The sequence below is a fragment of the Scyliorhinus canicula genome, chromosome 10, assembly GCF_902713615.1.
Source record: "Scyliorhinus canicula chromosome 10, sScyCan1.1, whole genome shotgun sequence".
Classification (NCBI taxonomy): Eukaryota; Metazoa; Chordata; class Chondrichthyes; order Carcharhiniformes; family Scyliorhinidae; genus Scyliorhinus; species Scyliorhinus canicula.
In genome coordinates, this window is record NC_052155.1 from 144,369,642 (window position 1) to 144,397,101 (window position 27,460).

General features: G+C 47.5%; 1 protein-coding gene across 4 annotated transcripts in view; it reads left to right on the forward strand.

The window, feature by feature from the left end:
- The window catches only part of LOC119972695 (calcium/calmodulin-dependent 3',5'-cyclic nucleotide phosphodiesterase 1A-like), a 782,449-nt gene that overhangs the window by 635,168 nt on the left and 119,821 nt on the right, over positions 1-27,460 (forward strand). For all 4 annotated transcript variants that reach the window (XM_038809816.1, XM_038809818.1, XM_038809817.1 and 1 more), the window contains one exon: positions 22,174-22,242. In XM_038809816.1, coding sequence (XP_038665744.1) covers positions 22,174-22,242 — 69 coding nt within the window. The remainder of the gene's footprint in view (positions 1-22,173; positions 22,243-27,460) is intronic.

Sequence of the window (27,460 nt, forward strand, 5' to 3'; positions counted from 1 at the left end):
AGTCAATGGATGGGAGGCGGGTTTGTGTGATGGACTGGGCTGTGTTCACAACTCTCTGAAGTTTCTTGCGGTCTTGGACCGCGCAGTTGCCATACCAGACTGTGATGCAGCCAGATAGGATGCTTTCTATGGTACATCTGTAAAAGTTGATAAGAGTCAGTATAGACATGTCGAATTTCCTTAGTTTCCTGAGGAAGTATAGGCGCTTTCTTGGTGGCAATGTCAACGTGGGTGGACCAGGACAGATTTTTGGTGATGTGCACCCCTAGGAATTTGAAGCTGTTAACCATCTCCATCTCAGCCCCGTTGATGCAGACAGGTGTGGAGATTGCTTTGCTTCCTGAAGTCAATGACCAGCTCTTTAGCTTTGCTGACATTGAGGGAGAGATTGTTGTCATTGCAACACTCCAGTAGATTCCCTATCTCCCTCCTGTATTCTGACTTGTCGTTATTCGAGATCCAACCTACTTTAGCCGTGTCGTCAGCAAACTTGTGGTGGAATTGGAACCTAATTTTGCCACGCAGTCGTGTGTACAGGGAGTGTAGTAGGGTGCTAACCACGCAGCCTTGCGGGGCCCCAGTATTGAGGACTATGTTTAACCAATTTATTGAAGTTCCTAAAGAAGTAACAGGTGCTGTGGATGAAGGGGAACCAGTAGATATCCTGTACTTAGATTTCCAGAAGGCATTTGATAAGGTGCCTCATCAAAGGTTATTGTGGAAAATAAAAGCTCATGGCGTGGAGGGAAACATATTGGCATGGTTAGAAAAGTAGCAGGAAACAGTAAACACACATGGGTCATTTTCTGGTTGGCAAGATATAACAACTGGTGGGCCACAGGGATCAGTGCTGGGGCCTCAGTGTTTTACAATGCATAGCAATGGCTTGGATGAAGGGACCGATTATATTATTGCTGATGACACAAAGATAGGTGGCAAAGTAAGTTGTGAAGAGGCTACAAAAGGATATAGCTTAGTTAAATAACTGGGCAAATATCTGGCAAATGGATTATAATGTGAGATTGTCCAATTTGGCAGATATTACATTCCCAGACCAGACCCCAAAAGGTGGCTAGAATACTGGATGAAAATTCCAATAATTTGCATGGGAAAATGTGGCTAAATGCACTCGCTATGGGACTTTGTTCCCATTTAGTTGAATTGAGCCCTATGACTCTAAGTAGGCAACATTGAGTGCAGGCTCCATAATTCAATCCTCCTCCTCCCTTTGGCAGGTAGGTGCAACAGATTTATGAATACTGGACAAATATAAAGTACACCTCACATCAGACATAGGAGCAGAATTGGGCCACTTGGTCTATCGAGTTTGCACCTCCATTCAATCATGGCTGATATTTTTCTTAGCCCCATTCTCCTGCCTTCTCCCCATAATCCCTGATCACCTTATTAATCAAGAACCTGTCGATCTCTGTCATAAAGACACACAGTGATTTGGCCTCCACAGCCTTCCATGGCAAAGAGTTCCACAGATTCACCACCCTCTGTGTTTAATGATGCGAAATAACTATTCAGTCCCTTTAGTCTGGTTCTAGTTTTTCCTACAAGTGGAAACATCCTCTCCACATCCAGTCTATCCACGCCTCACAGTATCCTGTAAATTTCAATAAATCCCCCCTCATCCTTCTGAACTCCGACGAGTACAGACCCAGAGTCCTCAACCGTTCCTCATTTGACAAGCTCTTCGTTCCAGGGATCATTCTTGTGAACCTCCTCTGTGCCCTTTCCAAGGCCAGCAGATCCTTCTTTAGATACAGGCCCCAAAACTGCTCACAATACTCCGAATGCAATCTGACCAGAGTCTTTATACATCCTCAGAAGTACATCCCTGTTCTTGTATTCTAGCCTTCTTGATATCCATGCTTACATTGCGTTTGCTTTCCTAACTGCCGACTGAACCTGCACGTTAACCTCAAGAGCATCTTGAACTAGGACTCCCAAGTCCCTTTGTGCTTCTGATTTCCTAAGCATTTCCCCATTTAGAAAATATTCTATTCCTCCATTCCTCCTTCCAAAGTGCATAACCTCACACTTTTCCTCATTATATTCCATCTTCCACTTCTTTTCCCATTCTACTAGCCTGTCCAAGTTCTTCTGCAGCCCCTCTGCTTCCTCAATACAACCTATCCCTCTACATATCTTTGTATCATCTGCAAACTTAACAGCAGTGCCTTCAGTTCCTTCTTCCAGATCGTTAATGTATATTGTGAAAAGTTGTGGTCCCAGCATCGACCCCTGAGGCACACCACTAGGCACCGGCTGGACGTCCTGAAAAACACCCCTTTATCCCCACTCTCTGCCTTCTGACAGTCAACCAATCCTCTATTCATCCACTGTGAAGACTGATGCAAAGTAACTATTCAGTTCCTCTGCCATTTCTTTGTTTCCTTTTATTATTTCTCCAACCACATTTTGCAGTGGTCTAATGTCGCTTTTTGCCTCTCTCTTACCTTTTATTTATTGAAAAAATACTCTTCCTATCTTAGAAAGAACATAGAAAAAATGCAGCACATAACAGGCCCTTCAGCCCACGATGTTGTGCCGAACGTTTGTCCCAGATTAAGAACAAATCAATCTACACCCCAGCATTCTACCGTAATCCATGCACCTATCCAATAGCCGCTTGAAAGTCCCGAATGTATCCGACTCAACTACTTCCACAGGCAGTGCATTCCATGCCCCCACTACTCTCTGGGTAAAGAACCTACCACTGACATCCCCCCTATATCTTCCACCATTCACCTTAAATTTAAGTCCTCTTGTAATGGTTTGTTCCACCCGAGGAAAAAGTATCTGTCTACTCTATCTGTTCCCCTGATCATCTTATAAACCTCTGTCAAGTCGCCCTTCATCTTTCTCCGTTCTAATGAGAAAAAGCCTCGCACCCTCAACTTTTCCTCGTAAGTCCTACTCTCCATTCCAGGCAACATCCTGGTAAATCTTCTTTGCACTTTCTCCAAAGCTTCCACATCCTTCCTGAAATGAGAACAAAGCAAAGTACAGCACAGAAACAGGCCCTTCAGCCCTCCAAGCCTGTGCCGACCATGCTGCCCATCTAAACTAAAATCTTCTACACTTCCTGGGTCCGTATCCCTCTATTCCCATCCTATTCATGTATTTGTCAAGATGCCCCTTAAATGTCACTATCGTCCCTGCTTCCACCACCTCCGGCAGCGAGTTCCAGGCACCCACTACCCTCTGTGTAAAAAAACTTGCCTCGTACATCTGCTCTAAACCTTGCCCTCGCATCTTAAACCTATGCCCCCTAGTAATTGACCCCTCTACCATGGGGAAAAGTCTCTGACTATCCACTCTGTCTATGCCCCTCATAATTTTGCAGACCTCTATCAGGTCGCCCCTCAACCTCTGTCGTTCCAGTGAGAACAAACCGAGTTGATTCAACTGCTCTTCATAGCTAATGCCCTCCATACCAGACAACATCCTGGTAAATCTCTTCTGCACCCTCTCTAAAGCCTTCACATCCTTCTGGTAGTGTGGCGACCAGAATTGAAGACTATACTCCAAGTCTGACCTAACTAAAGTTCTATACAGCTGCAACATATTCTTATACTCAATGCCCCGGCCAAAGTAGCCAAGCATTCCGTATGCCTTCCTGGTAAGGCCACATTTGGAGTACTGTTTGCAGTTGACCAGAAGGCGACCATGAGGCGACCAGAACTGCACACAGTACTCCAAATGTGGCCGTACAAAGGTTTTGTACAGCTGCATCATCACCTCACGGCTCTTAAATTCAATCCCTCTGCTAATGAATGCCAGCACACCTTCTGCACAGCTCTATCCACTTGAGTGGCAACTTTCAAAGATCTATGAACATAGACCCCAAGATCTCTCTGCTCCTCCACATTGCCAAGAACCCTACCGTTAACCCTGTATTCCGCATTCATATTTGTCCTTCAAAATGGACAATCTCACACTTTTCAGGATAAAAATCCATCTGCCACTTCTCAGCCCAGCTATGCATCCTATCTATGTCTCTTTGCAGCCGACAACAGCCCTCCTCACTATCCACAACTCCACCAATCTTCGTATCATCTGCAAATTTGCTGACCCACCCTTCAACTCCCTCATCCAAGTCATTAATGAAAATCACAAACAGCAGAGGACCCAAAACTGATCCCTGCGGTACGTAACTGGTAACTGGGCTCCAGGCTGAATATTTGCCATCCACCACCACTCTCTGACTTCTATCGGTTAGCCAGTGCGTTATCCAACTGGCCAAATTCCCCACTATCCCATACCTCCTTACTTTCTGCATAAGCATACCATGGGGAACGTTATCAAAGGCCTTACTAAAATCCATGTACACGACATCCACTGCTGTACCTTCATCCACGTGCTTGGTCACCTCTTCAAAGAATTCAATTAGACTTGTGAGGCAACACCTACCCCTCACAAATCCGTGCTGACTATCCCTAATCATGCAGTCTTTCCAGATGCTCAAAGTCCTATCCCTCAGTACCCTTTCCATTACTTTGCCAACCACCAAAGAAAGACTAACTGGCCTGTACTTCCCAGGGTTATCCCTATTCCCTTTTTGGAACAGGGGCACGGCATTCGCCACTCTCCAATCCCCTGGTAACACCCCTGTTGACAGTGAGGACGAAAAGATCATTGCCAACGGCTCTGCAGTTTCATCTCTTGCTTCCCATAGAATCCTTGGATATATCCCGGCAGGCCCAGGGGGCTTGTCTATCTTCAAGTTTTTCAAAATGCCCAACACATCTTCCTTCCTAACAAATATCTCCTCGAGGTTACCAGTCTATTTCACACTGTCCTCTCCAACAATATGGCCCCTCTCATTCGTAAATGCTGAAAAAAAGTACTCGTTCAAGACCTCTCCTATCTCTTCAGACTCAATACACAATCTCCCGCTCCTGTCCTTGATTGGACCTACCCTCGCTCTAGTCATTCTCATATTTCTCACATATGTGTAAATGCCTTAAGGTTTTCCTTGATCCTCCCCGCCAAAGATTTTTCATGCCCTCTCTTAGCTCTCCTAATCCCCTTCTTCAGTTCCCTCCAAGGTATCTTGTATCCCTCCAGTGCCCTGTCTGAACCTTGTTTCCTCAGCCTTACATAAGTATCCTTCTTCCTCTTAACAAGACATTCAACCTCTCTTGTCAACCATGGTTCCCTCACACGACCATCTCGTCCCTGCCTGACAGGGACATACATATCAAGGACACGTAGTATCTGTTCCTTAACGAGTTCCACATTTCAATTGTGTCCTTCCCTGACAGCCGATGTTCCCAACTTATGCACTTCAGTTCTTCTCTGACAGCATGGTATTTCCCCTTCCCCAATTGTAAACCTTGCCCTATTGCATGCACCTATCCCTCTCCATTACTAAAGTGAAAGTCACAGAATTGAGGTCACCGTCTCCAAAATGCTCCCCCACTAACAAATCTATCACTTGCCCTGGTTCATTACCAAGTACCAAATCCAATATGGTCGGACAATCTACATACTGTGTTAGAAAAGCTTCCTGGACACACTGCACAAACACTACCCCATCCAAACTATTTGATCTAAAGAGTTTCCACTTCTTTTATATTACTAGCTAGCTGACACTCAGATTTCATCTTCTCCCCCCTTGTTGCATTTTAAGTTGTCCTCTGCTCACTTTTAAAGGCTTCCCAATCCTCTGGCTTTCCACTAATGCTCACCACTTTGTACGCTTTTCCTTTTGAATTTGTCAATGTCATTGACTTCCCTCGTCAACCATGGAACCCCCATCCTCCACTTAGCTTGTTCCTCCTCCGTGGGATGAATTTCTTTTGTGCCTCCTGAATAACCCCCAAAAACTCCTGCCATTGCTGTTCCACTGTCTTCCCTGCTAGGCTCCTCTTCCAATTAACACTGGCCACCTCCTCCTTTGTAGTTACCCTTATTTATTGTAATATCATTATCGCTGATTCCAGCTTCTCCCTCTCAAACTGCAGGGTAAATTCTTTCATATTGTGGTCAATCAAGTCTGCCTCATTAAACATCATCAAATCCAGAATGTTAAAAATTTTTTTTAGAATATCCAATTATTTTTTTCCAATTAAGGGGTAATTTAGCGTGGCCAATCCACCTATCCTGCACATCTTATGGGTTGTGGGGGTGAAACCCACGCAAACACGGGGAGAATGTGCAAACTCCACACGGACAGTGACCCAGAGCCGGGATTGAACCTGGGACTTCGGCGCCGTGAGACACCCATGCTAGCCACTTGCGCCACCATGCTGCCCCATCAAATCCAGAATTGCCTGTTCCCTGGTAGGCTCTGCCACAAGCTGCTCCAAAAAAACATCTCTTAGACATTCACAAACAGAAAGTCACTGTCATGCCCTAGAACTGCATTTACGCTACCAGCCGTTCGCTGATGCAGCCTTGTAGTTGAGAAGCAGAATCACAGATCCAAGATTCTAACCCTGCTACTTGAAATTTCAATTCCACAGAGGTTATAAGAGGTTTGGGCGCATTCATCAATGTGCCACCTTTCCAAAGGCACACCCGAAATCTCTGATCTTGTTTGCTGATTAAGTTCAACTTGCACTTCAGCAATGACCGGATGCCCTGTGGTCCGTTATCTTGCAAATGAAGAAAGTACAACAGAGGTTTTCATTGATGATCTAGAAGATATGGAGCAGCAGTACTCCTTTAATGATTGCCAGCATTTTCCATTCTCCCATGTCTCATTGTTAATGTTGAAATGGAGCATAAAATAAAGGATGTTTCCACTGGTTGGGGATAGCACGGTAGCATTGTGGATAGCACAATCGCTTCACAGCTCCAGGGTCTCAGGTTCAATTCCGGCTTGGGTCACTGTCTGTGCAGAGTCTGCACATCCTCCCCGTGTGTGCGTGGGTTTCCTCCGGGTGCTCCGGTTTCCTCCCACAGTCCAAAGATGTGAAGGTTAGGTGGATTGGCCATGATAAATTGCCCTTAGTGTTGGGTGGTGTTACTGGGTTATGGGGATAGGGTGGAGGTGTTAACCTTGGGTAGGGTGCTCTTTCCAGGAGACGGTGCAGACACGATGGGCCGAATGGCCTCCTGCACTGTAAATTCTATGTAAATCTATGTAGGTGAAAGTAGGACAAGCGGGCATAGCCTCAAGATTAGGGGGAGCAGATTTAGGACTGAATCAAGGAGGAACTTCTTAACTCAGAGGGTGGTTAAAGTATGGAATTCCCTACCGAAAGTAGTAGTAGACGCTACTTCATTGAATATATTTAAAGATAGGGTAGATGTTTTTAGAAAAATAAAGGAATTACGGGATATGGCGAGAATGCGGGTAAGTGGTTCTGAGACCACGAAAAGATCAGCCATGATCTTATAAAATTGCGGAGCAGGCTCGAAGGGCCGGACGGTCTACTTCTGCTCCTAGTTCTTATGTTCTTAAAAGCGAAATTCTGCGGATTCTGGAATCTGAAACAAAAATAGAAAATGCTGGAAAATAGAAAACTCAGCAGGTCTGGCTGCATCTGTAGAGAGAGAAACAGGGCAGGATTCTCCAGAAAGATTCCAAGCGCTGTAGCGAGCAGGAATTGTCGCAGGCACTTGGCCCAGCGAGGCCAGCAATGTTATTAATTGGTCCACTTAACGAGGCCTCATGGGCTTCTCGCCGTAGATGAAGGCTTGCCAGTTGATTCGCCGGCACTGCGCTTGCCAGCTGCCTGCTATCAAGGTCGAGCAGCAGATCCAATCGATAGCAGCCTGCACATGCTACCAGTCACCCCCACCAGTCCTCAAAATTTTGATGCGCAAACAGGGTGAATTAATTGGAGCTTAATTAGAATAACCAAGGAGCAGAGCCTTGTTGGTCGTTCTAAGTTAGTGTGTTTAACACTCCTCCAATAGAGGCAGTGTGCTTAACACTCGTTTGGCTCTGTTTCTTATTTCTATGCTCTGGAGTCGCCAGGTGCCGTAAGAGACACCGTCACAAGTTATCAAGGTCAAGTTCAAAGCAATAAATCTATACACCGATTAGTAAGTCCAAAACAATTAGAGTTTATTATAGCAATTATAATAAACACTCATGCACACGCTAAAAGACTAATACTTATCTAAGTAGGAACCAGCAAGGTCAGGGGACAAGGCCTTTGTTCCTTTCTGGTCTGCACCTTCTGTTCGCTAATAGTCGGCAAGAGTACAAGCAATGCCTGGGTCACGTAGCGATCGTCGTTTTGGCACTTACTGATAGATGGCTGTTGCTCAACGGCCAGTGATGAAAGACAGGATCTGGAGGCTGGAGTCGGAGGCCGGAGTCAGGATGCAACAGACCTAGGCCGGAGTCAGGATGCAACAGGCAGAACCATGTGCGGGACCTTCTTTTTTTAGATCCCCAGAGGTCCGTTCCCCTTGGGGCGGGCTCTCTCTCACCTGCTGGGGATCGATTGGGTCTTTCCCAATCGATCTGATTCGAATCCCCCCTATCCTAGGGTCGTTTCTCGATGGCTGGGGCGGTTCCTAGGGCTCACTGTTCTGGTTTCTCTGGCGCCATCCTGGCTGGGTAGCTATAGAAAAGTATCAATCGATACGTAAATACTCTATTGTATCTGGGACTGTCCCGGTATCACCTCATTAGTATGCAGATCGTTTTCTTATTTGCACCTTTGGCTGAGTTTCTGCAGCTGCCTTGAAACCGGTTTTTGTACGTGCTAAATGCTTCTGCAAGCTGTGTGTCCTTACTAGGGCTGTTTTTCCCTGTATTCTTTGCGGTTCTCCATTTTGTATACTGGTGTCCATTTTAGATGGCTACACTCCCTCCTTGTGATCCTCACGAGAAATTGTGAAGGATCACCTATGTACGGTTCTTCTATGTTACTTCGAGTTCCTCTTTGGGTTCCCTGACCTTAGCAAGTCTACTCTGTCCTTAACTATGGCAAGAAAATTTTAACTCACATTTTCTATTTGGCGCTATGTCAAAGGGGACATGCATTTCCAACAATCGGGAACCTCTACCTATCATAATTACTACTCTCGTCTTACTTTAAACATTTCATCACAGTCTAAAGCCTTATTCATTCACACCACAGTACATGTCGCTTTCTGAATCGGCAGTCGAGTTCAGAACCATATAATACATCAGTGTCTCATTTTTATTTACAGATCGTTTATAAATAAATTTCTCATGCATCAAGGGGTTGGGGGGATTGGTGAAAACCGAAAATAGGGGATGGAACTCCGTAAATGGTTGAGGGGCAGGAGTGGGAGGCTCTCCTTTTCCATTTCCTCAACCTGAGGGTCTGCACTATGATGCAGAGAATTGCAATCACCAAAAGTGATTCAATTATATACGACATCGAGTACCAGGTCATGAATTTGGTGCACCAGGTCTGAACCTCGCTGATCATCGCTGAGCACGGAGAAGTCGGTGTGTGGGAAACATTAACGGCGGGGGTCGTGGGGGAAACATGGTTTGCTTCTACATGCAAAAATACAACAACATTTAATAGTAATAGGTAGGCTTCCATCATGGTCTTCTTTGTTCTCTTCCTTTTGTATGGCTGATCTTGTCGTGATCCCTCCTTCGACTGTTCGAAAGCTATGAGATCAAGCACAGTATCTGTCAATACACAGTTTAATATCTGTAATGCTAGTGTATCTGTCCTCTCATTCCAATTGTCCCTTAAATGAATGGCCAAGTCACTCCCTGTGACTCCCCTCATTTTTTTTTTCCAAATGCGAATTTAGGACCAGACATACACCTAACAACTTTTCCACTGCGAGCCGTCTCGCAGGCTTTGCGATTTACCATCCGAATGTTCCTGGATGTAAATAGCATGTGGGATGGCTGCCGAAGGGCTACCTAAAGAAAAATGAAACCAAATTTTGAACAAAACGGTCGAATGAGTTGCGTATGGGCCGCTACGGGTAAGATTTGTATGGGATCCCCGGGTAAGGCATGCTGTGCTGTACCCGAGCTTGGCTGACCAAAGGGGGTTCTCAGACAGGGCGGGTCCTCAATGCCGTTTCTCCACTGCCTGTCAACCTGAAATGAACGGGCATGAATTTATTTGTCGTGGGATTGCAGCCTCTATTCACAGAATAGAGGGGCACCTGAAAAACAAGGGAGGAGCCAAGATGCTCCAACATCTGAAAACAGGGGACAATAGAACATAGAACAGTACAGCACAGAACAGGCCCTTCGGCCCTCAATGTTGTGCCGAGCCATGATCACCCTACTCAAACCCACGTATCCACCCTATACCCATAACCCAACAACCCCACCCACTTAACCTTACTTTTATTAGGACACTACGGGCAATTTAGCATGGCCAATCCACCTAACCCGCACATCTTTAGACTGTGGGAGGAAACCAGAGCACCAGGAGGAAACCCATGCACACAGGGGGAGGACGTGCAGACTCCACACAGACAGTGACCCAGCTGGGAATCGAACCTGGGACCCTGGAGCTGTGAAGCATTTATGCTAACCACCATGCTACCCTGCTGCCCCAAGAACGCATGAATCAGACCCTAAATCGACCCTTAGGAAGATGGTACAGGAGAACAATTCGACTTGGGATTCAGTGCTCCCATTCGCACTAATGTTCATCCGCAAGTTGTGAACCATGTCGGTTCACCAGAGGATATTTAACTAAATTTCTCAGAGGTATCTGCGGACAAGCTAACGTGTGTGTGAGGTGGTCACAAGCTTTTCAGCTGAAAAGACTGTGATCTGATCTCCAATCAAACCCTTAATATATCATCAACAAGCAAACAAACAAACACAAACAAACAAAACATACATGCATGTTCCATCAGAAAGGATATCGCTTCCCTCAAGCGGTTCCTCTGTTACATCATCTGGACACCTCACGTCTCCTCTTTCTCTGTGAACAGGGTCACAAAGGGGTTGCCGTATCGGGAGTCAGACATCACGTCATCCTCTTCTCCCGGATCCCATACTCTTGTATGGATCAGGCATGCAATCTGTGCATTATGTGACCGGGGGTCACTCTCGTCATTGCGGACAAGTCGCCATGAATTGTCCCTGTGCCAAAACGTGGAGTCTAAATTTGAAGGGGTATTGTCGGGGTCGTCGGGGTCGGGTGGTGGGTCTGGGTGTGGGTTAGGATATTTGATGTAGGTGACCTCCATGGGGTCACTGGAGTCGGGGTCTTAGTCGCTAACGTGGGGGCTGTAGGGTGGAGTGCTGTGGCTGTCCTCATTGTCAGAGTCAGTGTCGCTGTCTCTGCTGCAGCAGCTTGTGGGCGTTCCGGGGCGTGGTCTGGAGTCAGTGGGCGGAGTCGAGGTCGAGTCCGATGAGGAACTGGTCTGTGAGGGGGAGGGTGGAAATGTGTCTCTCGTGGGCGGAGCAAGATGTTCTGCTGCGTCCAGTAGGACATGGTGTGTGTGGTTAGACTGTGTTCCATAAGCCTTTAACTGGTTGATATGAAACCACGCAGTCTTACCATTGGGGTATTTTATTCTGTAAACGGAGGGGCTGATTTTGTCCGAAATTGAATACGGGCCGGAAAATTTAGGAGCCAAAAACGTGCTGGGGTTATAAACAGATAACATAACCATCACGGTAGCATGGTGGTTAGCATCAATGCTTCACAGCTCCAGGGTCCCAGGTTCGATTCCCGGCTGGGTCACTGTCTGTGTGGAGTCTGCACGTCCTCCCCGTGTGTGCGTGGGTTTCCTCCGGGTGCTCCGGTTTCCTCCCACAGTCCAAAGATGTGCGGGTTAGGTGGATTGGCCATGCTAAATTGCCCGTAGTGTAAGGTTAATGGGGGGATTGTTGGGTTACGGGTATACGGGTTACGTGGGTTTAAGTAGGGTGATCATTGCTCGGCACAACATCGAGGGCCGAAGGGCCTGTTCTGTGCTGTACTGTTCTATGTTCTATGTTCTAACCTGTTGCCCAACCTGAAATTCCGTGGGGTGTACATTCTTATTAAAACAAGCCGTGCTCTGTTTTCGTCGCTTGCCTAGGGTAACTGCGGCTGCTAACTGTGCAGACCTCACAGTCTCAACTAAATCTTTGACTGCCTTCTCATGTGTGAGGGCCGTCACTTTGAGGCTAGTCATGTCCAGTCCTAAAAGGAATTCTGTCCCTTTCATAGGGCGTCCGGTCATGAGTGTGTGTGGGGTAAAACCTGTGGATGATGAAACCGTGTTGCGGATGAACATTAGTGCGAATGGGAGCACTGAATCCCAAGTCGAATTGTTCTCCTGTACCATCTTCCTAAGGGTCGATTTTAGGGTCCGATTCATGCGTTCTACTATGCCGCTTGACTGGGGGTGATACGCAATGTGGAAATTTTGTTTGATGCCGAGTATGGTCAGGACGTTCTTCATGACCCGTCCTGTGAAGTGAGATCCCTGATCTGACTCTATACTTCTGGGGAGACCCCATCTCGTAAAGATGTGGTGGGTCAGGATCTCTGCAGCTGTCTTTGCTGTGTTGGTGCGTGAAGGGAATGCCTCTACCCATTTGGTAAAGGTATCTATTACTACCAGAACATATTTATAGCCATTCCTGCAAGGGGGCAATGGTCCTATAAAATCGATCTGGAGGTTTGTCCAGGGGCCATTAACTGGGCGAGTTGGCTAAGTTGTGCCTTCTTCGAGTACCTCTCCGGGTTATTTTGTGCACAAATTAGGCAATTCTCAATGTAGTGGGTCACATCGTTTCTTAAATTTGGCCACCAACAGAGTTGTCTGAGGTGTCTTGTGGTCGGGCCGATCCCTTGGTGTCCATGACTGTCATGGAATAAGGCAATCATTTGATTCCTATCCTGCTCTGGAACCACATACAATTTGTCCTTGATGATCACACCCTCATGTGTGGTCAAAGCGTGTCTGAACCTATCGTATTGGGGCACAAAGTTTCCTTTAAAAATCTCCGAGATTTCCGTCCTGTTTCTGTGCCTCAACTAAATCTTTAATATCTGTCTGTGAGACCTGAACTGCACTCACAGGGGCGCTAGCTGGTGCGCCAGCTGGGGGTGTCGAAAGGTGACCTCGCCTGGAATCTGCTTTTGCCAGTGCGTCGGCTTTTACATTTCCAGGGGGGGGATGACCTATGGTGACTCCTAACTTTAATTATGCCATACGTCCTATCCTTTGCCTTCTCTAGGATATGGCGGAGTAATGGGGCTGATGGAAGGGGTTTCCTGTCTGCGGAGACAAAACCTCGTGTCCTCCACAGGGGTAGAAAATCGGTCAGGCTGTTGCAAACATATAAACTGTCCGAATATATGTCTGCTGGGCTGGGGAACGAATCTGGGTGGTCCACTATGTATGCGATGGCCGCGAGCTCTGCTGCCTGCGCGCCTAAGTGACCCGGTAATTTTAAAGCTATTTCTGCTAGTGCCCGACCCTGCGCATCCTCCACATAGATCCTGCATCCAGTGATGCGTTCTCCATCTAAAACTGTGGATGAACTGTCCACGTATATTTTCAGTGGGGCACACGTGTCTGTGTGCTGGGGGCTCTGGCTTGAATTTCCTATCTTTCTGGGGGGTGTCTTTGCTATGAAGGGTCCTGTGTTGTGTAGGGGTGCTACAATCTCACATTCATGGGGCTGTCCTGGATACTGGAGGTTGTCTGCTACAAATGTGTGTCCTGGTCCGTTTAACTGTTATGTCCCGTCCTTGTAACAGTAACGTCCATCTAGCTGCTCTTATCTGGCTCACTAAACCGTCCTTCAGTCGACCGTCTAAAAGTAACTGTGTGGGGGTGTGTTCGGTCAAAATGGTGATGGGATTGAGTCCGGTAATGTACGCGAAGTACTGAACTGCCCAGAAAACTGCTAGGAGGTGCCTCTCGCAGGCTGAAAATCCTTGCTCTACGGGGTCTAAAAGTCTTGAAGCATAAGCCACTGGTCGTAGCTGCTCGTGCCGTTCCTGAAGTAGCACGGCCGCGAGGGTCAGATCGGTGCTCGCTACCTCTATTGCATAGGGTGAGAGTTGGTCTGGGACTTGTAGCGCGGGTGCTGCGCTAAGGGCTTTCTTTAACTCTTCCACAGCCTCTGTATGCTGCGGAAGCCATTCCCATGGGCCTCCTTTCTTAAGGAGGTCTGAGAGTGGGGCTGCCTTTGTCGCGAATCCATCAATATGGTTCCGACAGTAACCAACCAGTCCTAAAAACGACCAGAGGGCTGAAACATTCTGGGGAAGGGGCAATTTGACAATCGAATCAATCCTTTTGAATTCGATCTCGCGTTTGCCGTGCGTGATGACTGTACCCAAATACATCACTTTGTTCTCTAATATTTGGGCCTTTCTGAGGTTAACTTTACATCCGATTGAGTGCAGAAGTTCCAGGAGCTCGGCCAGAAGCGTAATGTGCTCTGCCTTGGTGTCTGTCTGCAGTACTAGGTCGTCCACATACTGTACCAGACATTCGGGGCGGGAAAATTTGACTAAACCATTTGCCAGCTGTCGGTGGAAAATGGAGGGTGAATTGTGGAATCCTTGTGGGAGACATGTCCACGTATACTGCTGTCCTTTAAATATGAAGGCAAATTTGTACTGGCACGCCTTTGCCAATGGGATTGACCAGAAGCCATTGCTAATGTCCAAAACCGTGAAGAAGTTTGAGTAGAGTCCCTGTTTGAGCATGGTCTCGGGACTTGTTGCTACCGTGGGGGCTACTGCTGGGGTGACTTTGTTGAGCTCCCGATAATCGATGGTCAGGCGCCATGATCCGTCGGGCTTTCTCACAGGCCAAATAGGTGCATTATTGGTCGAGGCTACTGTCCTAAGTACCCCTTGCTCCAATAAGCTGTCTATTACTTTTCCAATTTCTCCCTCTGCTTCTAGGGGAAATCGGTACTGTTTCTGTGGTCTGGGGTCAGGCCCGGTAACTTGTACTTGCCATTCATTCTGCCGCAGTCGTGCCGGTGACTGGCAAATGCTGTCCTATGTCGGTTTAAAACTGCTCTCACTTGTCTGTCTGTACTAAGCGTGGTCAAGTCGAAACAATAGACGCCTACTGCGCTAATCCGATTCACATACTCTCCTACTGTGAGAGTAGCGGGTGCTCTGTCTGATTTTGCCATTCTCCAGACACACTGGTTTACTGGATCGAACGACAGGCTATGGGCATTCATAAAATCAATACCCAGTATGCGGTATGGGGTAGATTAACTAGAACAACGGGGTGTCTGGTGGAGATGTTCCCTAGCTGAATTGCTACGGGGGCTGTAATGTGCCCCTGCTGCGAGTGACCTGTAAATCCGCTGAGTGTAATTGTGGATGTGGTCGGCCACGTGTCTGCCTGTGCTGTGGTGGTGGAATTAATTGTGGTGAGGGACCCTCCTGTGTCCCAAAGTAACTCTATGGGCTTCCCTCTAACCTTTGCTGTGACTACCGGCCTTCCGGATTGATCCCAGAGGGTGTCACAGACCCAAGTGGGGGAGCCCGAACACCGTCAGTCCGTTCCGTCCACATTGGTCTGACCTGACTGCATCCCTATACTATGGATAGGCTTCGCTCTATTCCTGTTCAGAGTGCCTGTCTGCTGGCCTCTCTGTGATCTCTGTGGTGCATTGCATTCCTTTGCAAAATGGCCTAATTGACCACAGTTGTAGCATTCCTGCGACTTCTGTGGAGGGCTGTTCTTCCCTTCGTTTACCCATGCGGGGTTTTGGTGCACTCTCACTGCCTGAATATCCGCTGCAGCCTGAGCTTCCTCTGGGGTCTTTACTTTAACTTTGCCCTGAACAGATTGTTCCCAAGCGCGGGACAATCTTTTCAGAACCCATTTCTCATTTTGGGCCTCTTCTGAGGGGTCATAACTATTGCACGCATTTTGTCCTGCATCTGTGGCATGGGAGATTATGGTGCGGGTCCATTTAACCATGTTGTCTCGGTTTAAATGGGCGTGGTCTAATTCGCCAAAAACTGCAGTGAAATGGATCCACAGTCTTCCTGCGAACGCTGTGGGGTGCTCTGTCCTCTTTTGCCTACATTTGTTCAGGCCTTCAACTGGGTCTCCTCTATTATATCCTATTGCATCTAAAATGGATGTATGCATTTCTTCGAGGGTGCCTCCTCCAACGTTCTGTGGGTCGGGGAGGGCTGCTACTACGGATGGGTCTAAGCTCAGAACCGTGAGCTTAACCTGCTCTCTATCGTCCAGGCCGTACATGGTAGCCTGCTGTTTAACGTTTGCGAAAAATTGGTGGGGGTCTGCGGTGGGGAGAAACGGAGTGATTTTCTCACACGCGTCCCTGAGTTGCGTTACAGTTAAGGGGGTGGTGTAGGTGATGTCGGGTGCGCCATCGGTAGTTGCCTTTCTTTGGGTGGTGACTGGGTTCATAGGCGCGGGTGCTATCTGATCTGTGGGGGGTTGGGGTGCTTTCCTTTTCTGCTGCGCTGCTGGCGCACATGTTCCCTGAACATAGCGCTGCGCGGTTTCGCTTAATTCCTGCCAATCTGGGGCATTCTCCTCATCTAACTGTGTTGAACCCATTCTGCACTGAAAGCAGCGATTACAGCTCCGTAATCTGCTTCCTACATTTTACATGGTCTACTGTGCTCTGTCTTTGCTCAGTGGTGGCAGCATGAAGTGCTCTTAAAAGCTGCCTTTAGGTCAGAGCATTGCCTCTGCAATGCCTCTACCTGCTTTTCTGATTAATCTCATATCAGGACTGCACGTTGCACATCCTGATAGGCCTTTTCATATTGGGTCTGGGAACTGCTCAGATGGGCTAGACACGACTGATGTGCCCTCTTGGCATCATCTACCTCTCTACCCTTCTCTGCCAGCTTCCCTCTTAGTTCCAGGTTTTCCTTCTCGATGTCCCTGACATCCACTTTACTCATTCTATTTCGTTCTTCTAACTCTGCTCGGAGCGTCCGAACGACCTCCTCAGTGCCTCGCAACTGTGCCAAACAGGACACGATTGCCATCGGCTTGCGTGATTTACTTAAATTCTGTTTATGAATTTGAGAGAGGTTCTCCAACCAAGTATGTCCTATACTCCCGGGACCTGCCTCCTCATTCATACTAAACACATTCCAAAGGGGCCATCCTTTCCCTTTTAGATACTTGCGGAGTTCCAGCTCCCACACGGGACACTGACCTACTCTGCTACTGCTGGTCGCTGCGACCAAGCACTGCTCTGGGTTCATGAGGCGTTCCATTGCCTGTATGGCCATTTCCTCCTCCTGTCTTAATTTTGAACAGGGGATGTTTTAAAAGACGGGTAAGGCTTTCGCTATGTTCCGCTTAAAAACTCCGGACAGTTTGTCGCAACAAAAATCTCTCAGGTTAACCTTACAACCCTGTTAGTTACGCATGCACAAAACACACTTCCGAATTATCGTTATTGATTTGAACTCCTTGAACACTTGTGATTTTTCCTTTTTCCCAATTAGATTTCCAAATCAAATTTCTGGGTTCTCTCGGAGTGGGGGTGCCACTTCTAATTGAGACCCGGCAGAGTCTGCCACTAAATGTTGGTCGTTCTAAGTTAGTGTGTTTAACACTCCTCCAATCGAGGCAGTGTGCTTAACACTCGTTTGGCTCTGTTTCTTATTTCTATGCTCTGGAGTCGCCAGGTGCCGTAAGAGACACCGTCACAAGTTATCAAGGTCAAGTTCAAAGCAATAAATCTATACACCGATTAGTAAGTCCAAAACAATTAGAGTTTATTATAGCAATTATAATAAACACTCATGCACACGCTAAAAGACTAATACTTATCTAAGTAGGAACCAGCAAGGTCAGGGGACAAGGCCTTTGTTCCTTTCTGGTCTGCACCTTCTGTTCGCTAATAGTCGGCAAGAGTCCAAGCAATGCCTGGGTCACGTAGCGATTGTCGTTTTGGCACTTACTGATAGATGGCTGTTGCTCAACGACCGGTGATGAAAGACAGGATCTGGAGGCTGGAGTCGGAGGCCGGAGTCAGGGTGCAACAGACCTAGGCCGGAGTCAGGATGCAACAGGCAGAACCATGTGCGGGACCTTCTTTTTATAGGTCCCCAGAGGTCCGTGCCCCTTGTGGCGGGCTCTCTCTCACCTGCTGGGGATCGATTGGGTCTTTCCCAATCGATCTGATTCGAATCCCCCCTATCCTGGGGTCGTTTCTCGATGGCTGGGGCGGTTCCTAGGGCTCACTGTTCTGGTTTCTCTGGCGCCATCCTGGCTGGGTAGCTATAGAAAAGTATCAATCGATACTTAAATGTATCTATTGTATCTGGGACTGTCCCGGTATCACCTCATTAGTATGCAGATCGTTTTCCTATTTGCACCTTTGGCTGAGTTTCTGCAGCTGCTTTGAAACCGGTTTTTGTACGTGCTAAATGCTAAATGCTTCTGCAAGCTGTGTGTCCTTACTATGGCTGTTTTTCCCTGTATTCTTTGCGGTTCTCCATTTTGTATACTGGTGTCCATTTTAGATGGCTACAGCCTCCAAAAACATTTTACTGTGAAAGCATTGACACCACTACAGAGAAGAGTAAAAATAGGCGCAAAGCGCAACATCCTGCCCAGGCAGTAGTGGGAAATCGACCCTTTTAGTGCATCTGATCCCAACACTCAGGTGGCCCTTATAGTGTATTGTGGACAAACTGTCTGGATAGAATGTGTGGTCACTCTCCACTGCATGCAGGACAGTTTTAGTTTATTGCCCATCCCTAGTTGTCCTTTCGAAGGTGATGGTGAGTTGCCTTCTTGAACGCTGCAGTCCCTGAGGTGTAGGTACACTACAGTGCTGTTAGGGAGGGAGCTCCAGGATTTTGCGACAGTAAAGGAACAGCGATATATTTCCAGGTCAGGGTGGCAAGTGACTTGGAAGGGAACCTCCAGGTGGTGATGTTCCCAGGTATCTGCTGCTGTTGTCCTGGATGAATAATGGTCATGGGTTTGGAAAGTGCTACCTAAGGAACCGTGGCAAGTTACTGCAGTGCATCTTGTGGATGTACACACGGCTGCCACTGTTCGTCAGTGGTGGAAGGATTGAATGTTTGTGGAAGGGGTACTGTCAGTGGATGTACCTTTAAGAAATGGGTGTTTATCAAATAGCTACAGTGATGTCAGAGTGTGGGTGGAGCTGGGCTGTCTGTCTGTTTTTACTTTTGTTTTGAGCTGAAAAGCTGCTGTGCGGCTCTGTTTCTCGTTTCGTTTTCAGAGTTAGAGAGCTGTATTCAAAGCAAGCAGATGTGTAAAATGATTTTTCACTCTCCAAGCTAAAGAATGTCTTCAGCTCATTGATAATTTCAAAGTAATACCTGTTTCTTCAGAGAATTTAAACCTTCTGTCTTTGTTTAAAACGGGTTTAACTTATGGATGTTGCTGGGAAAAGTATTAAGGGTTACCTATAGAGTATTGTATCTGTGGGGTTACGTGTGTTGGTAGTTGATAAACTGTTTACTGTGCGTTTATAAAATGTAAACTGGATTCATAGAATAAACATTGTTTTGTTTTAAAAATACTTAAAGTCTCTGTTGCACAACACTGGGAGAGTGGACCCTTGTGCTCCCCATAACCAAAATCGATTAAAGGTTGTGGATCAGGTGAACTCCAAGATATACTTTGGAGTTTTCTAAACCCTGGCCCACACAGTAGCAATCAAGCGAGCTGCTTTATCCTGGATGGTGTTGAGCTTCTTGAATGTTGCTGGGGCTTCAGTCGCCCAGGCAAGTGGACAGCACTCCTGACTTGCACGTTCTAAATGGTGGACAGTCTTTGGGGATGGGGTTCGGGAGGTGAATTACTTGCCATCAGATATCTATCCTTTGGTAGCCACAGTATTAGCATGGCTAGTCCAGTACAGTTTCTGATCAATGATAACCCCTAGGATGTTGATTGAGGGGGATTCAATTATGGTAATGCCATTGAATGTCAAGCGGCGATGGTTAGACCCTCTCGTGTAAGCAATGGTCGTTGCCTGGCACTTGTGGTGGCACGAACGTAACATGCCACTTGTTAGCCCAAGGTTGGATATTGAAGAGCAACCAATTCTAAGCAGGCTCAAGAGACACTTTGCCACATACGGCATCACACAGCGGATAATAACACAGTTTGTTTCCAGAGAGTTCAGGGATTTTGCACGTGCGCGGGACTTATAATTATTTGGGCTTTATATCGACGGGGATGGTACCTCGGACTCGGAGGGTATTTTTGGAGTGGGACAGGAGGTCAGATGGTTTGGCACTACGAATTTTTCAAATTCATTATTGGGCAGCGAATGTGGAGAAGGTTTGGAAGTGGGCTGTAGAAGAAGGATCAGTGTGGCGACAGCTGGAGGAGGCTTCATGCAGGGGAACAAGCCTGAGGGCACTGGTATTGGTGCCCTTCCTTTCCTGCCGGTGAAGTAGTCAACAAGTTTGGTGCTGGTTGCTACGGTGAGGATCTGGAACCAGCTAAGGCAGCATGTTAAGATAGAGGGCATGTCACTGTGGGGTGGGGGCGAGAGAGGAGAGAGTCGTTTAGAGCGCCTTTCGTGGAAGGGGGATTTACAGAATTGGAGGAGTTAATGGAAAAGTTTCATCTACCGAGGGGGGGGAATGGTTTCCAGTACCTACAAATCAAGGATTTTTGAAAATGAATTGGCCACGTTTCCGCGGTTGCCACCCCACCTCATTGATTGAAAAGATTGTGTCAGAAGATGAGATTGGGGAGGGCAAGGTCCCTGACATTTATGGGCAGCTAATAGAAAGGGAGAAGGCCTCATTGGAACAGATAATGGGAGGAAGAACTAGGTGGGACCTTTGAAGGAGGGATTTGGAGTGAGGCCCTGATGAGGATACAATTAACTTCCTCGTGCTCACGGTGAAGTTTAAACCAATTTAAAGTGGTGCATAGAGTGCACATGACAAAGTTTGTTTTGTCCTGCCCGAAACTGGTGGAGTTTTGGGAATCCTTTGCGAGGACTATGTCAGAGATTTTAGGGCTGAAAGTGATACAAAGGCCTTGGGTAGCAATATTTGGAGTCTAGGAGGATCCAAGAGTGCAGACTGGGAGAGAGAGCAATCTGTTAGCCTTTGCCTGCCTGACTGTTTGGAGGAGGATCTTGCCAGGATGCTGAGCTCCAAATCCGTCTAAGGCAGTGAGATGAGTGAGTGATCTGGCAGAGTTCCTCCATTTGGAAAAGATAAAGTTTGCAATTGGGGGATCAGAGGTATCTTGTTCACTCATTAAGGATTGGTAAACACCAGCAGTGGGGAGGGTGGTAGGGGGGTGCGGTAAAGAACAAAACAGGAACAGGCCCTCCAAGCCTACGCCATTCATGATGAATGTCTAAACTAAAACCTTCTACACTTCCGGGGTCTGTATCCCTCTATTTTGACCCTATTCATGTATTTGTCAAGATGAAACATTGGCACCACCACCTTTCAGCGTGTTCCAGGCACTCACCGCCTTTAGTGGAGGGGGATTTACAGAATTGGAGGAGTTAATGGAAAAGTTTCATCTACCGAGAGGGGGAATGGTTTCCGGTACCTATGTGTTAAAAAAATCCTTTGGGGTTTTTTAAATATATTATTCATATATTATTATTATTATATTGCATTATATATTATTATTTATATTGGATTGCATTATATATTATTATTTATATATTATTTTGTATTTTTATTTAAAGTATAGCTACAAAGTGGGGCAGGTAGAGTTTAAGGGGGGTTTTGTTGAGAAATACTTATACAAAGTTGTGTTTTGTATATAAAATGAAAATGCAAAGAATAAAATATTTTTGAAAAGGTTCTGAAGGGGCTTGATAGGGTAGATGTTCAGGGATTGTTTGTACAGGCTGGGGTTTCAAAAACACAGGATAAGGTGCTGAGTTGAGAAGAAATATTTTAACCCAAAGGGTTGTAAATAATTTGAATCTGTCCCCCAGAGATTTGTGGATGGTGTATCTTTAACGATATTTGAGACTGAGATGGAGAGCTGTTTGGTTTCTCAAGGAATCAAAAGATATGGAGAGAGCAGGTGGAAAATAGAGTTGAGGCAGAAGATTAGCCATGATCGTATTGAACGCAGCTGGATAGTCCAGTCCTGCTCTTATTTCTTATGGGGTTTATGTTTTTATCAAATCAAATTTGAATTAATCAATTTGAAAATCCATTAATCAGTTTTGCACCATTCTTGTTTTAATACAAGTACACAATGAATGTTTACGTATTTTATACTTATTCCCATAACTCTCTCCATGTTTTGTTGAATTTCTATCTTTAATTCTAGGGGAGGTAAACATTGTCAGTGCTGAGTCCAAGGATTCCAGTAAGGAAAGAAACCAAATGAAAACAGGAGGTAGGTGTGTGGTTTTTGCATTTCACCTCGAGCAGGCTTGTCCAATGTGCAGCCCATGAAGCCCCCAACATGGCCGGGCTCCAGGGACAGAATTATTCAGGGGATATCGAGAGCGATGCTGCCACATACCATGTGTGGTACGGGAAGGAAAGACTTGCTGTTGATTCAGGCCAGGTGGTAGAGGACAAACTTAGCTCCAAGCTAGGCCAGATGGGGGAAGGAAAAGTGGGCTTGGAAGGGAAAGGAGAGGCTTGTCCCCTGCTGAGCTGGGCTGGGAGCGGGAAGGAGATACTGAGCAGGATTCTCTGATGGCTGACACCAGAATCACAAGACGCGATTGGGCGGTGAATCAGTGTCGACGTCGTAATTGTGCCGGGTGCTGGTTCCACGCCAAATTGCAATTCTCCGTTGCCTCGACAGCAGTATCAATGCATTCCACTCTGAAAATACAGGAAACGCCGTTTGCATATCATTAGCGGGCCTAACCCAGTATTCTCCAGGGCCTCCGCGATCCTCTGCCATCACTGGGGGAATTCCCAATGGTGGGATTCACTTGTACTTTTCAAATTTTGAGAAACAGAGAGGAAAATGAAATGAAAATGAAAATCGCTTATTGTCACGGGTACGTTTCAATGAAGTTACTGTGAAAAGCCCCTAGTCGCCACATTCCGGCATCTGCAGTGCCAACCAGGGCCATCGTACAGTCCAGTGGACCTGGTTGGCATGTGGATATGCACCATGCTAACGTGTCGGTCTTTCACACCCTGCAAACAATGGATACTGGAATTCAACCAGAAATGGTGGACTTCCTCTGAGTGACCGCGACCCTGGAGGATGCACTGCAGCTGTACATGCTGGAGTTGGAGTTGATCGAGGAGGAGGAAGCTGCAGCAGTGGAGCCTGATCTAGAGGAACAGGAGGCAGCTACTGAGGACGGAGAGCCACCTGCCCAAGAAGCCATTGAGGAGGAGAAAGAGGCGCGGCATGAGGCCTCGTGTGTACAGGCAGCTCCTGTTATTCGAGGATCTGGCAGACTGGGCGTGCCATCCAAGAACCTGGCTGAGAAGGGAGACAGTGCGGCATATTTGCCAGATCATGGTGCACCTGGCACTGCAGGGTAATGGGGGAGGACACCCACTCCCGGTGGCCGTCAAGGTGACGGTAGCCCTGAAAGTTTACATCACGGGGATCTTCCAGGCGCCGAGTGGGGACTTATCTGGGATCTCACAGAGCGTCTGCACCGTCACGGAGGCCCTATATGTCCAGTTGGCATTATACATCCATTTGAATGTGGACAGATCCCAGCGGGTTGCCAGGGCAGCGGGGTTTGGCGCCATCACCGAGTTGCCCCGGCTCCAGGGGGTGATCGACGGGATGCATGTCGCCCTATGAGCACCTTCAGATGATAGGCCGCTCTACACATACAAAAGGGATTTTTTTTAATGAATGTGCAGCTGGTGTGTGACCATGAGAGGTGCATCATGCACGTCTACGCCCAATACCCGGGAAGTGTGCACGACGCCTCCAACCTTGGACACTCGCGATTCCCAGCCTCTTCGAGGTGCATCCCCAGTTGGGGGTTGGCTCCTGGGTGACAGTGGTTATCCACTGCTGTCGTGGCTGATGACATATATCCAGATGCTACAGGCCAATGTGGAGATCTGCTACAATGACGCCCATGCAGCGATCAGAGGAGTAATTGTGCGTTGCTTCGGCACCCTGAAGATGCGCGTCAGGTGCCTGGACCGCTCTGTTGGGGCCCTCCAGTATGGCACTGGGTGGGTCGCCCACATTGTCGTGACCTGATGCGTCCTCCACAACATAGCACAGCAGAGGGGCAACATGCTGGAGGAGAAGGATGAGGCCTAGGCCTTGTAGGAGGAGGCCTACAAGATGGGCCTTTTCTAATGAGGAGGATGCGAGGGCGAGTGTGATGGACAGGATGCATGGGAGGCCACACAAAGTGTGCGCCGGGGCAACATGCACAGGATGGCTGATTACCTCCAGGTTCATGGACTGCAGGGGCACTGGCCAGGGACACGGACACACATATCCATCCCCATCACCACCCCCCAGGCTTACTACCCCTGCCTGGAACCCCCACTGTGATGCATACCTGCCGCGCTATGGGGTGTGGGCCCTGGATTTGCTGTAACAGCGGGATTGAGGTTGCTAACGACCTCTCTGCGATGAGCTATGTTTCACCATGTCATTTGACAACATCTGACTCCTGCCCACGGAGCACTTTCCACCGTCCACCTGGGTGATCCCTGCATGCAAGCTGGCCATTCCATTACAAAGTCCCATAGGATCCCTGGGGTGGTGGAGGAGGGGATGGTGGGGGTCAGGTGGGGATGGGACACCCGAGGTGTGAGTGCTAGCTGTCCTCGAGTCTGCGGTCCTCAACATCCCACCCCCCCTCCCCCCCAAAGCTCCCTCTGCAGCCAGGCCAGCCCAGCCCACCCCTCACACCCTTCTGATGGAGCACCGAGGGAGGTTGTAACATTGTGCACAGGTGTTTAATGTGGCAAAGTATATGCAAATATATGTCCTAGTTCCTATATTATGGTAAGAAGTCTTACAACACAAGGTTAAAGTCCAACATGTTTGTTTCAAACACTAGCTTTCGGAGCACTGCTCCTTCCTCAGGTGAATGAAGGAGCAGTGTTCCGAAGCTAGTGTTTGAAACAAACATGTTGGACTTTAACCTGGTGTCGTAAGACGTCTTACTGTGCTCACCCCAGTCCAACGCCGGCATCTCCACATCATCCTATATTGTGGGCCATGGTTTAGAGAACACCAAAGTATATCATGGAGTTCACCTGATCCACAACCTTCAATAGATTTTGGTTATGGGGAGCACAAGGGCCCACTTTACAGGTGTGATGCAACAGAGATCTAAAGTATTTTTAAACAAAAACAATGTTTATTCTATGAATCCAGTTTACATTTTATAAACACACAGTAAATGCTTTATCAACTACCAACACTGGAAACTCCCCCAAAGATACAGTACTCTATAGATAACCCTTTGTAATTTCCCTAACAACATCCATAAGTCAAAGACCGTTTTTAACAAAGAGATAGATAGAGAAATACTGCACAGAACAGGCCCTTCGGCCCACGATGTTGCGCCGAACTTTTGTCCAAGGTTAATCATACAATTTTGGACAATTTTTCATGGCCAATCCATCCAACCTGCACATCTTTGGACTGTGGGAGGAAACCGGAGTAGCCGGAGGAAACCCATGCACACACGGGGAGGATGTGCAGACTCCACACAGACAGTGACCCAAGTCGAAATCGAACTTGGGACCCTGGAGCTGTGAAGCAATTGTGCTATCCACAATGCTACCATGCTGCCCTTAAGAAGTTAACCTACACTCCATTATTTAGGGGCCTCACGGTAGCATGGTGGTTAGCATCAATGCTTCACAGCTCCAGGGTCCCAGGTTCGATTCCCGGCTGGGTCACTGTCTGCGTGGAGTCTGCACGTCCTCCCCGTGTGTGCGTGGGTTTCCTCCGGGTGCTCCGGTTTCCCCCCACAGTCCAAAGATGTGCAGGTTAGGTGGATTGGCCATGCTAAATTGCCCGTAGTGTAAGGTTAATGGGGGGGATTGTTGGGTTACGTGGGTTTAAGTGGGGTGATCATTGCTCGGCACAACATCGAGGGCCGAAGGGCCTGTTCTGTGCTGTACTGTTCTATGTTCTATTCTACCCTAATCCATGTACCTATCCAATAGCCGCTTGAAGGTCCCTAACGTTTCCGACTCAACTACTTCCACAGGCAGTGCATTCCATGCCCCCCACTACTCTCTGGGTAAAGAACCTACCTCTGACATCCCCTCTATATCTTCCACCATTTATCTTAAATTTATGTCCCCTTGTAATGGTGTGTTCCACCCGGGGGAAAAGTCTCTGACTGTCTACTCTATCTATTCCCCTAATCGTCTTATAAACCTCTATCAAGTCGCCCCTCATCCTTCTCCTTTCTAATGAGAAAAGGCCTAGCACCCTCAACCTTTCCTCGTATGACCTAGTCTCCATTCCAGGCAACATCCTGGTAAATCCCCTTTGCACCTTTTCCAAAGCTTCCACATCCTTCCTAAAATGAGGCGACCAGAACTGCACACAGTACTCCAAATGTTGCCTGACCAAGGTTTTGTACAGCTGCATCATCACCTCACGGCTCTTGAATTCAATCCCTCTGCTAATGAACGCTAGCACACCATAGGCCTTCTTCACAACTTTATCCACTTGAGTGGCAACTTTCAAAGATCTATGAACATAGACCCCAAGATCTCTCTACTCCTCCACATTGCCAAGAACCCTACCATTAACCCTGTATTCCGCATTCATATTTGTCTTTCCAAAATGGACAACCTCACACTTGTCAGGGTTAAACTCCATCTGCCACTTCTCAGCCCAGCTCTGCATTCTATCTATGTCTCTTTGAAGCCGACAACAGCCCTCCTCACTATCCACAGCTCCACCAATCTTCGTATCATCTGCAAATTTACTGACCCACCCTTCAACTCCCTCATCCAAGTAGTTAATGAAAATCACAAACAGCAGAGGACCCAGAACTGATCCCTGCGGTACGCCACTGATAACTGGGCTCCAGGCTGAATATTTGCCATCCACCACCACTCTCTGTCTTCTATCGGTTAGCCAGTTTGTTATCCAACTGGCCAAATTTCCCACTATCCCATGCCTCCTTACTTTCTGCACAAGCCTACAATGGGGAACCTTATCAAATGCCTTACTAAAATCCATGTGCACTACATCCACTGCTTTACCTTCATCCACATGCTTGGTCACCTCCTCAAAGAAGTCAATAAGACTTGTAAGGCAAGACCTACCCCTCACAAATCCGTGCTGACTATCCCTAATCAAGCAGTGCCTTTCCAGATGCACAGAAATCCTATCCCTCAGTACCCTTTCCATTACTTTGCCTACCACCGAAGTAAGACTAACTAGCCTGTAATTCCCAGGGTTATCCCTATTCCCTTTTTTGATCAGGGGTACGACGTTCGCCACTCTCCAATCCTCTGGTACCACCCCTGTTGACAGCGAGGACGAAAAGATCATTGCCAACGGCTCTGCAATTTCATTTCTTGCTTCCCATAGAATCCTTGGATATATCCCGTCAGGCCCGGGGGACTTGTCTATCCTCAAGTTTTTCAAAACGCGCAACACATCTTCCTTCCTTACAAGT